This window comes from Diceros bicornis, chromosome 16 (assembly GCF_020826845.1).
Source record: "Diceros bicornis minor isolate mBicDic1 chromosome 16, mDicBic1.mat.cur, whole genome shotgun sequence".
NCBI lineage: Eukaryota > Metazoa > Chordata > Mammalia > Perissodactyla > Rhinocerotidae > Diceros > Diceros bicornis.
This window is the reverse complement of record NC_080755.1, coordinates 59,274,403-59,286,942: the sequence shown is the minus strand read 5'-3', so window position 1 is coordinate 59,286,942 and position 12,540 is coordinate 59,274,403. Positions and strand designations below refer to the sequence as shown.

Here is a 12,540-nt window from a genome sequence, read left to right as displayed (position 1 = left end):
CAATGTACTGTCTTCTCTCTTCTTCCCCTTTGCAAATGTCAATATTTTTAATAATTTTCTTTTTGGTAAAATAAACAATTTTCTCTTTAGAATTATTAAATTTTTCAGTTAGGAGTATATTTAAAGAGTCTTGATAATTACTATAAATTTTACTGTTTAGTATTTTAACATTTATTCTATTAGCATTTCCTCATTTCCTTTTCATAATTTTCTATCATTTTTTGAATTAGCTGTTTTGTTCAATCAAGTGTCAACTTTTTTGATTTGTAATGCTCCATAAACTTAGAATTGAAATACTCTGGTTGTCTCCATAAGGCTGGTACCAAAGTCCATGTCTTTTAGAGAAGAGAGTTTCATTTTGCACTGATTGGGCTGTCACAGAGAGGTATCACTATACCCCTACCTTAACGTTAATCCTGTTCAGTAGATTTCCTGGGCAATTTTTACTACAATCTGGCTGTATTTCTAATCGTTTAATGTAAATATCTACCTGAATATACCATAAACACCTTAAATCTAACATGCCAAGAATGATTTCTTTTCTTCACCACTGAAAACTGTTCCTGCTCACACGGTCCCTGTCTCCATCTAGCACAACCATTCATCTGTCACTCAGTCTTCCAAAGGTATCAACTCTTACTCCTCTCTGTTCCATTTCCCCTATATCCAATCAGTCACTAAGTCATTTTAATTCTACTTGACTGTACCTGGAAAATATCACCAAAATGTACCTCCTTTCTATTCACTTTACCTTTCTCCATTCAGGACATCATCTATTTTGGGGAAGTGGGAATATTATAATAGTCAATAAACTCATTTCTCTGAATATAATCTATTACCCTATTTGTTTGATGTGATTTCACACAAATTATTTTTTTCTAAATACATATTTGAAGATATGAAAAACCATTTAAAACCCTTCACTACTTCTCTACTGCTTAAAGGATAAGACTAAACTAATGAGTAAAGGCTTTGTGATTCTTCATATGCCCCCTCCACTGCTTTTGGGCTCAGCTTTCCCCACTTTAGCCCTCTTTTCAGAGTTTGCCAACACTATATCACTCAAATTTTCTTCAATTCCCCATGCAATGTAACTTTGCAGTACTTGTAATAGCGCTTTTTCTTTCTCATATAATGTATTCCTCTCCATTATTTTATTTGTTAAAACAAAGTAGTCTTAAGAAGCCCCTTGACTCTCACCTTCTTTGGAAAGTCCTAATTTCCAGAGGCAGAATGAACTGTTCCCTTATACTTTTATAACTGCACTTTGCACTTCATCATACTTCATTATAGGTAGCTAGTTATAAACCTTACTTCTCTGGACTGCAAAATTTTAAGACAATAATGATAATAACTCGGCATGTATTGACTGCTCCAACACTCTTTTTAAAAGTTCATATGTAGGGTCTTATTTACTCCTCATAACAGTCCCAGAGGAGTCGGGCAATTATTGTCAATATTGTACAAATAAGAAGAGTATCTTCATCTTCTGAGCCTCAGTGTCTATCTTGTCACTATATACAGTAGTCTTACAAAAATATATCTTACATTAATAATAGTATTTTATTTATTATATTGAATTGGGTTTAATAGTAGTTTCCCAATAAGCAAGGCAGGTCTCTTTTCCTTTGTAGCATAATGGCAACTACTCTTAGAGGCAGGAGGCACCTGTATTTACTTATCTCATCCAATGAAAGCAAATATTTATGTTGAAAGTTTCCACTTTCATTTGAGCAATGTTAGAGTTGCTTAATGGTAATAGAATTTTGATGACAAGGAAGAACAGATCATATCTGAGTGATAAAGAGTGGCGTTATAGAATAATAGAAGACACGATAAAAGAGAATTTGAATAACACTAGATGTACATGCTAAGAAAAAAAAAGAAGCAAAATCAGTATCACGGTGCTGGTTAAAACTACAGGGAGAAGAAAAGGAGTGAGATTGACACAGCATTTTGGTTTGAATGCCTAATAGACATTTCAAATTTAATATATACAAAGTGAAAGCTTGTGATTTTTACCCAAAGCTTATAATAAGACAGCCAGTTAGAAGCATGAGGCAAAACTTTCTAAAACAGAATCAAAATAAGAGAAGAGACCATTTACATACTTTCTTGAAAACAACCCTCAAGATTTCTTATTGCTGATGAATCGTGACGAAATTATTCTTCCATATCAAGATTGGTATAACTTCACCACTTTAGTTCACAATCAGGGAAGAAGAAAATAAGAGAAAATTCCTGAAAGAACATTTAAATCACTAGGGAAACTGAATTAGCCTCCCAAATGCGATGAAGCATAAGTTGTAATAGTAAAAACATTAATCTTCATAACATCGCCATGAGAAAGGTAAATTTCAGCTGTCACATATACTGAATCTAGTTGTTAAAGTGCTTTAGCGAGCTTCAAGTTCTAGTCAATGACACTGGTGTGGTTATTTAGTAAAAGATTAACTGTTCCTAGTCTCAATGTGCCCCTCATGACCTTGGGCTGCTTAATTTTCACGGAGTGGAGAGAAAGCTCACACACATCAAGTGTGTATGTTTCTGAACTGTTAGTCATAGTTTTCTAATATTAATTTTTATCTAAGCCACTTATATCTGCACTCATATTCTATTCTTTCTTGTTGGTTAAAATGAATGATCCCTGATTCTGTGAAAGACCAAACCCTGTTATTATGCACAGGAACATTCTAATCATCACATTTTCGATCATTCCCATTGGCATACAGGCATTACAATATATGTCATATTTAAAAAAAATATCTGCGACATATCTTGGCTCAATTTTGCAGCAAAACTTCTCGAAAAAAATTGCCCGAGTAGCTGTCTCTTTCTCACCTCTCATTCTCGTATAAGCCACTCCAAGTGAAGTTAGTCCCCATATTTCACTGAAATACCTCTTGGCAAAGCCACCAAAGACCTCCATGTTGTAAAACCAATGGTTCCTTTCCCGTCATCTTTCTCAGTCTCTCAAACTAGATATAGATGACCATTGTTCAATTCTTTTAGCCCAGTTTTCTCTTGGTTCTCAAAGATTTACTCTTTTTTTTCTGTGAGGAAGACTAGCTCTGAGCTAACATCCATTGCCAATCCTCCTCTTTTTGCTGAGGAAGATTGGCCCTGGGCTAACATCTGTGCCCATCTTCCTCTACTTTATATAGGACGCGTCCACAGCATGGCTTCACAAGCGGTGCATCGGTCCGCGCTTGGGATCTGAACCTGCAAACACCGGGTGGCCAAAGCGGAGCACAGGAACATAACCGCTGAGCCACCGGGCTGGCACTGCTGTCCCCCGCCTCCCCCAACCCAGTGATTTACTCATGTTATTCTTCTCATCTTACTACCTGCTTTTCTCAGATTTCTACTCTGGCTCCACTTCTGCTAATTCTCTAAGTGCTGGAGTGTTAATTAATCTCCTTTTTCTTCACTCTCTCCCAAGGACATTTTATCTGTGCTACAGAGTAAAATACTATCAACACGCCAATGGCAGCCAAATGAATAACTTTATCAATGACATCATCCCCTAGCCCACATGTGTCTAACTGGCTACTTGACATTTTAGCTGGAATGCCTAATAGACATTTCAAATTTAACATATACAAAGTGAAAGCTTGTGATTTTTACTCAAAGCCTGCTCTTCTAGTCTTCCCCACCTTCATAAACTGCATCACCCTCATCTCTGTTGCTCAAGCTCAAACTCATGAATTGCTCATGATCCTGCCTTTCACTGATAACCAATATCTAATCCATAAGTACGTCTTAATAATTTTCACAAACCATATCCAAAATTTATCCTTTGACCTCCAACTTCAATACTAACACCTTCAATCAAGTCACCGTCACATCTAACCTAGACTAGTAATGGCTAATATTTGCTACAATTTACCGTATGCCAAGTAAGTAATTATATGCTTAGCTATAAAATTTCATTTGTTAATAACATCTAGTTACATTTAATCTCATATGTCTATAGTGCCATTTATTCCTCACAATAACTCTCTTCAGTAGACACTGTTATAATCTTAATGTCAGAGAGAAAAATTAGGTGCATAGAGGTTAAATAGCTTATTCAAGTTCACACAGCTGTTAAATATGGAAGCTAAATTCCAGAGCCTACAATCTTATCCACTGTGCAATGTGGTTAAGATTGTTTTTTATTCCAGCTTTATTATTGAGGTATAATTGACATACAACATTGTGTAAGTTTAAGCTATACAATGTGAAGTTTTGATACACATATATATTGTGAAATGATTATCACAATAAGGTTAGTTAACATCTCCATCATCATTGGTCAAAGGGTAAGATGAATAAGTTCTGGGGATCTAATGTACATCATGGTGACTACAGTTAATACAGTATGATATACTTGCAGGTTGATAAGAGAGTAGATCTTAAATGTTTTCAACACCCACACCCACACACACACACAAGTGGTTAAGATTCTTGATCTTTCTCAACAACAGTCTGTTTTCCAGGATGATCTTTTTCCTTGTTAACTTTGTTGAGGAATAATTTATACACCATAAACTGGATCCATTTAAAGTAAACAGTGAACGAGTTTCGACAGTAGTATGCACTTTTTAAACTACTACCACAATAAAGATAAAGAATGCTTCCATCACTCCCAGAAAATGCCTTATGTCCATTTGCAGTTCATCTCTCCATCCATTCCTCCCTCCAACTAGGTAACTAATGCTGTGATTTCTGTTACTACAAATAAGTACGAAATCATATAATATATATTATTTGGGGTTTGAAGTCTTTCAATCAGCATAATGATTCTGAGACTCATCTGTTATTATGCGTATCAGTGAGTCTTTCCTTTCTATTGTTTAGTGTATTACATTGATGGATAAACCACAATTGGTGTATTTATTCTCCTATTTGGGTTGTTTCCACTTTTTAGCTATTTTGAATAAAGCTGTTATGCATATTTTTGTACATGTCTTTATTTGGACATGGCTATTCATTTTTGGGAGGTAAATTCCTAGAAGTGGAATAGTTGGATAGATGTATGCTTAACTTTTTAAAGGAATTGCTCATTTCCATGAAAAATGTCATTGCGAATTTGATGGGTTGCATTGAATCTATAGATTGCTTTAGGTAATATGGACATTTTAACTATGTAAATTCTCCCAATCCATGAGCATGGAACATCTTTTCATTTCTGTATGTCTTCTTTGATTTCTTTCAACAATGTCTTATAGTTTTCAGTGTACAGGTCTCTCACCTTCTTGGTAAATTTATTTCTAGGCATTTTATCCTTTTTGTTGTGAGTGTAAATGAGATTGTCTTCTTGATTTCTCTTTCTACTAGCTCATTGTTAGTGTATAGAAATGCAACTGATTTTTGTTACATTGATTTTGTACCCTGTAACTTTACTGTATTCATTTAACAAAGAATCCTAAAACTTATTCAGTCAAAAGACCCTGAATAGCCAAAGCAATCCTGAGAAAAAATAATGAAGCTGGAGATATCACCCTCCTTGATTTCCAAATATACTACAAAGGTATAATAATCAAAACAGCATGGTACTGGCACAAAAACAGACACACAGATCAATGGAATAGAATCGAAAGCCCAGAAATAAACCCACACATCCATGGACAGCTAATGTTCAACAAAAGAGCCAAGAACATAAAATGGAGAAAGAAAAGTCCTTTCAATTATTGGTGTTGGGAAAACTGGACAGCCACACGCAAAAGAATGAAAGTAGACTATCTTATACCATACACAAAAATTAACTCAAAATGGATTAAAGACTTGATCGTAAGACCTGAAACTATAAAATTTATAGAAGAAAACATAGGCAGTATACTCATTGATATCAGTCTTGGCAATAATTTTTTGAATCTGACACCAAAAGTAAAAGCAACAAAAGCAAAAATAAGCAAATGGGACTGTATCAAACTAAAAAGCTTCTGCACAGCAAAGAAAACCATCAACAAAACAAAAAGACAACTTAACAATTGAGATAAGATATTTGCAAATCATACATCCAATGAGTTAACATCCAAAAAAAAAAAAAAAACTCATATAACTTAACGACAATAAACCAAACAACCAGATTAAAAAATGGGCAGAGGATCTTAACATTTTTTTCAAAGATACATAGATAACCAACAGGCACATGAAAACATGTTCAATATCACTAATTACTAGGGAAATGCAAATCAAAACCACAATGAGATATCACCTCAAGCCCTCCAGAATGGCTATTACTAAAAAGACAAGAAATAACAAGTCATGGAGAAGATGTGGAGAAAAGGGAACCCTACATACTGCTGGAGGAATGCAAACTGGTACAACCACTATGGAAAACAGTATGGAGATTCCTCGAAAAATTATAAATAGAAGTCCCATATGATCCAGCTATTCTGCTTCCGGGTATTTATCCAAAGAATATTTAAACACTAATTTAAAAAGATATATGCACCCCTATGTTCACTGTAGCATTATTTACAGTAGCCAAGACATGGAAACAAGCTAAGTGCCCATCGACGAATGAGTGGATAAAGAAGATGTAGTATATATATGTACACTGGAAAACTACCTAGCCATAAAAAAAGATGAAATCTTGCCATTTTTGACAACATGGATAGACCTTGAGGGTATTGTGCTAAATAAGTGAAATAAGTCAGATGCAGAAAGACAAATACTGTATGATTTCACTCATTGGTGGAAGACAGAAAAAACAAATGAACAAACACATAGATACAGAGAACAGATTTGTGGTTACCAGAGGGGAAGGGGGCGAGGAGAGTGAAAGGGGTAAAGGGGACATTCATACAGTCATGGATAGAAACTAGACTTTTGGGGGTGAAGAAGATGTAGTCTACACAGACGTCAAAATACAATGATGTACACCTGAATTTTATAGAATGTTATACGCCAATGTTACCTCAATAATAAAAAAAAAGAAACTGCCCAAGAGTTTTACAAAGTGCTTGTACAATTTTACTTTTCCATCAGCAATCTATGAGTTCTATTTGCTCCACATTTTCACCAACTCTAGTTAATCTGTCTTTACAATTTCAGCCATTCTAATGGGTGAGTAGTGATAACTGATTTTGGTTTGAATTTAAATGTCACAGATAACTAATGATGTTGAGTATCTTTTCATGTTTTTATTTGCTGTTTTTATATCTTATTTTGGAAAATGTCTGTTCATATCTTTTGACCATTTTTAAATATTGAGTTATCTCTTATTATTGAGTTATAAGAATTCTTTAAGTGTTCTGAATACATGTTCTTTGTCAGATATATGTTTGCATCATTTTTTCTAGACTTACTTGTCTTTTTATTTTGTTAATTTGAAAAGAAAAAGTTTTAAATTTCAATATAACTCAATTTACCAATTTTTTTCTTATGATTCATACTTTTTGTGTCCTGAGAAATGTTTGCTTACCACAAGGTGACAAAGATTTTCTACTATATTTACTACCAAGAGTTTTATACTTTTGGCTTTAAATTTAGAATGATGATCTGTTTTGAGTTTACTATATGTATGGTGTAAGGTACGATCAATGTTCATTTATTTACGTAGAGACATCCAGTTGCTCTAGCACCATTTATTGGAAAGGATTTCTTTTCCTATTGACTTGTCTTCATACATTTGTCAAAATGCAAGTGACCATATATGTGTGAGTTCATTTCTAACCTCTCTATTCCTTTTCAGTGATCTATATGGATACCCTCTTGCTAAAATCACATTATCATGATTTCTGTAAGTTTATAGTAAGTAAGTCTTGATACATTTTAGTGTAACACTTCCAACTTTGTTCTTCTTTATTAAAATTGCATTAGCTAATATAGGTTATACAGATATCCATATAGAAAGAGACTCTCAATATCTATAAAAAAAGACTCCTGGAATTTTGATTAAAATTATGTTGAATATATATTAATATAGGGAGGGTTAACATCCTAATAATATTGAGTCAACCAATCTAAGAATATTTTATATCTCACCATTTATTTGTGTCCTCTTCTTTTAATTTTCTCAATTATGTTCCATAATTTTCAGTGTAGAGGTCTTACATATGCTTTGATAAATTTATTCATAATTATTTGTTGGCACTACTGTAAATTGAGTTCTTTTTTAAAAAATTAATTTACCAAGTATTAACTGCTATTATTAAAAATACAATTGATTATCAACATATCATTCACTAAATTTATTCATTAATTTTGGTACTTGTTTTGAAGATGAGCAAGTATTTTCAACAAACAATTATGTCATTGAGAATAAAAACAGTTTTCCTTTTTCTTTTTCGTAGTTTTTGTTAGCTGCTCTTTTTTTGATTAAGGAAGCTCACTCTATTCTTAATTTTCTGAGAGTTTTCAATCATAAATGGATGCTGAATTTTGTCAAATGCCTTTTCTGCATGAATTTAAGTGATCCTATGATATATTTTCTCTTTTATTCTACATCAGTACATTGATTGATTTTCAAAGGTTAAAACAACCTTGCATTTCTATCGTAAATCTCACTTGATCGTGCTATCATTTGAATGTATTTTTTAATTAGATTTGGTAATATTTTGTTAAGAAATTTTGCTTTGTAGGGATATTGATCAGTCACTTTCTCCTAATGTCTTTGTCTAGTTTTGATTTTCAGATAAGACAGTCTGATAAAGTGAATTGGAAAGGGTTTCCGCCTTTTTAATTTTCTTTAGGTATTTATTTAGATTCTTTTTTCCCCTTAAACATGTTGTAGTAGTCACAAGTGAAGGGATACAGACCCGAAGTTTTTTTGGTGGGAAGGTTTTTAACTATACATTCAATATAGTATCAATTATCAACAATATCATAAGGAATAGTTTCACTGTCCTAAAAATTCTCTGTGCTCCACGTATTTATCACCCCCCCAACCCCTGGCAAGCCTTCAATTTTTAATAAAAGGAGAAATTAGAACTATGTATCACATAAAATACAGTCTAGAAATTCACTGCATTTCTCAGGGTAACTTACCCTATATTACCACCAGTAAAGAATTAGAAACTTTGCTGAGGCTATTGATGCATTCTACCAACGAGCAACACTGTTTCACAATTCTTAGTTCTGATCAGGAATCCTCCACATTAGTATAAAATACTTAACTTTGTTTTGATGTTTTCATCAAAGATAACTTTAGGCAGCGCATTTAGCGTCATTCTAGGATTACTTTTTACAGAATTTTAATTCTTAGGAAATTGATATTTCATTCGTAGAATGTATGCAACATCTCTATACATCAACATATTTGATGATCACTTTCTTGTTAAGGCTATAAACAGCAAATGCCATGTACAATAACAGTGTCATTAACACTGCTAACGCCAGCCTCAAAAGTTTTACCTCCTAAGTATGGCCCACAGTTTAAATCAAAGTAACAAATGCACAATTAACCTGAAGAGAGGGCACATACCCACTCAGCACCTTGGAAAATGATCTAGTTGAGTTATGAGTCATCTTATATTGCAAAGTAGCAATAAAAATGAGTCTTTCATTTTGCAGAGGTACCACTGGCATTTACAGCAGATGATTAAAATAAAGGAGAAAAATAACTTTTGCATTTTATCAGAACAGGGACATTTTATCCTAGCCATGCATTTTTGCCTCTGCAGATTTCATTTATCAAAAGAAATGTCTCCACCAATTGTTGCCAAGGGTCCAGTTATTCCCCATTGAGTCCAAGGACTGTGACTTACCTTATGAAAGTTTCTGAAATATGCTGCCTTTTCATCTGGAAATTTTTCTAGCCTTCTCGGTCCTTTACTAGAAGCCTTCTTGAAAACCAACCAGCATCGTCGGAAAATCTGAAAGCAAATAAAGGAATCCTATTATCTATCTTTTTTACATGAGTTTTGTAGCATCAGGAATTTACCTATTCAATGAATCCACTGGGAATAAATTTTTAAAAATTCACTTACAGAGAACAATTTTTTTGTTATAAGCAAGTTATTCACTAAAATTACAGCAAATATTAAAAACATGATATTTAATATAAAAATGAATTTTTCGTGAAAATATTTTATGAAGTTTTCAAGGTGCTGGCTTTAATTGTCTTTAATCTAACTAAATTATCTGAGTGTCAATGCCATAGGAAATATTTATTCTCACCATCCTAGCTACAGATGATTCTCTGTTTTCCATGATAACGCAGTGACGATTTGCTAAGATTAAGCACTTTCATAATGCTCAATTTTCTCTCTTTGAAAAAACATCGCATTTAACAATGAACTTGTAGGGTTAATTTTTTTAAAAAAACAATTGCCCATATATTAATTTAGAGAACAAAAAGATGCATGTTTTTATAATGGACACATCTGTCTCACCTCTTTATAGTTTTATTGTAACTAGTATTTATTAAATGCTTATTATGTGTAATGCATTTTAATATTTATAAACACACTTAATCCTTATATCTACTGTACAAGGTAGTTTATCTCCATCTTAGGATGAAGACAGTGATAACGTCAGGATTTGAGCACACATCTGTCTGGGCGCTTCAGCTTTGCAAAAAAGCAGGACTATCAATTACACAAACACAAACCATCCTTTCAGGACTCTGCCTTTGTTTTACAGGACGAATTAATATCGGACCTTTAGATTGTCTGTCACCTGATGCCCACCTTATCACACTCCTTCCACAGGTATGTTTAAGGCAAAGCAACAAAATGAGTTTCCTTTTCAGTAATTGAAGAGGTGTAGAAATGCAAATTGGCCACAACTTTTAAATTTCAACATTTAGCATATTTTTGCTGGTGTGTACATTCTTTATAACCATAAACAAATTCATAGAAGGAAACTTTAGAAACTTAGATCACTGTATTTCTCCTATATTTACTTAAACTGTATTTCTCTTATTTATTTATTTAAACTGCAACTCTTATTTATTTATTTATTTATTTATTTATTTATTTATGTGTTTTGTTACTAATATAGGCCAGATAATACAATTCCTTTGCAGTGTGCATTGTTTATTAATCACTAGAAGACAGTGCTTCCATGTTAAAATGCACTCTTAGAACAATCACATAAAGATCTCTCATTACAAAAGCAGAATAAATAGAATAACAATGCAAACACACATTTTCACTTTACTCCAGCTACCTTTCTTAGCTCCTTCCCAGTGGCTTCAAAAAGCAAATGAAGGACAACTCTGAACTTCCCACACACATCTATGCGCCTCTCCTTCTCTACCTGCACTGATGCACCTCCTCTGTCACAGGATTGCTAACCACACCCTGGAAATAAGGAGTGAAGGCACTCCTTCAGTGCTCCTGGTGTTCTTCCTACACACTTGTGTTTAGCACATTGTGTTCTAGTTAATTTATTTGTTGGCCCCTTATTGATCTCCACGTCCAAAGTAAAAGAATAGTAAAAAAACACAGTGTAAATATTGATTTTATAATACGATATCACCAGATGGTTTGTTTAGCTTTAACTCAATTCTATATGAGTTTATTTAGTGTTTTAGAATTTGGCTTTTTAAACTTAAAAAAAGTATTTATATTTTAAGTGGTAATAAATTTAGAAAATGCAAACATACAGGAAGTTATTGTTTGGTATAGTGGAAAATTAATTAAGCTTTGTGTTAGTTTTCAACCTTGGGACTTCCCTGGGTGAAATCTGAAACTGGGCCCTGTACTTGGGGTGGGGCAAGGAGAAACCAAAGAAAGAGGCGGACCACTCCAGAGTGGTAGGTGGCAGGTTTAATAAAGGAGGGAACCTACATAGAGGTTTGGGGAGTCACAAGACGAGTAAGTCTCTGCAGCCGCCCACCAGCATCTTAAAAGTTTACATGGAGGCCTTAACTGGGTTCTGTCATGTATACCGTCCAGATGGTCGCAACAACACATTACTCTCTTAAAGCTGTGTGCTTTAAAATGGCTCCACGTGCGAGAACAGTGGGCAGGATGTACATTTCAAGGACAGGGGAGGGGTTGAGGAGCCTCCGATTGATGGGGTCCAGCTCAAGGGTCAACCAGTGTTCACGTGCTCTCAATGACCTCCTCCTACACTTTGGAATCAGACAGACTTGGGTTTGTATCATGGCTATGCCACTTTAGCTGTGCAAACTTGGACAAATTATTTAATGTTTCCTCTAATAAAGAAATGTACCTCATAGGACAGAGAGAAGAGTTAACAAGATGAGCCCACATTCTAGCGCACAGAAGGTTCTTAACAAGAGTCAGCTCATTTCTCAGGCCGCTTTTACTTACAGACTAGGTGCAGTCTGAAGCACATGACAAAGTCACATGTAGGGACTTTTTTTTACCAATGACACATAATTCTAACAGAATTGAAATCTAAATATTCTGCATCCAGAACAATTAGAGCACTATATAAGAATTTTAAAAAATAAATAGAAATATATTAATGATTTCCCAGTTTCTAGTTCCCTAGGACTGTAGAACTAGACAAGACTCCAATTGGAATTTCGGCTCAGCCCCTTGTGAGAGCCATGTAACTTTGGGCAAGTCATTTAACCCTCTGAGCTTGAATCCTTATCTTAGGTTGGAGAAAATAATGTCTGTATCGTAGAAT

The 12,540-nt window shown here is 34.0% G+C and overlaps 1 protein-coding gene across 1 annotated transcript in view; it reads right to left on the bottom strand.

The window, feature by feature from the left end:
• Positions 1 to 12,540, bottom strand: part of DOK6 (docking protein 6) — a 388,935-nt gene that overhangs the window by 260,263 nt on the left and 116,132 nt on the right. Inside the window, exon 2 of the mRNA XM_058557284.1 lies at positions 9,699 to 9,806. Within this exon, the coding sequence (XP_058413267.1) occupies positions 9,699 to 9,806 (108 nt within the window). The remainder of the gene's footprint in view (positions 1 to 9,698; positions 9,807 to 12,540) is intronic.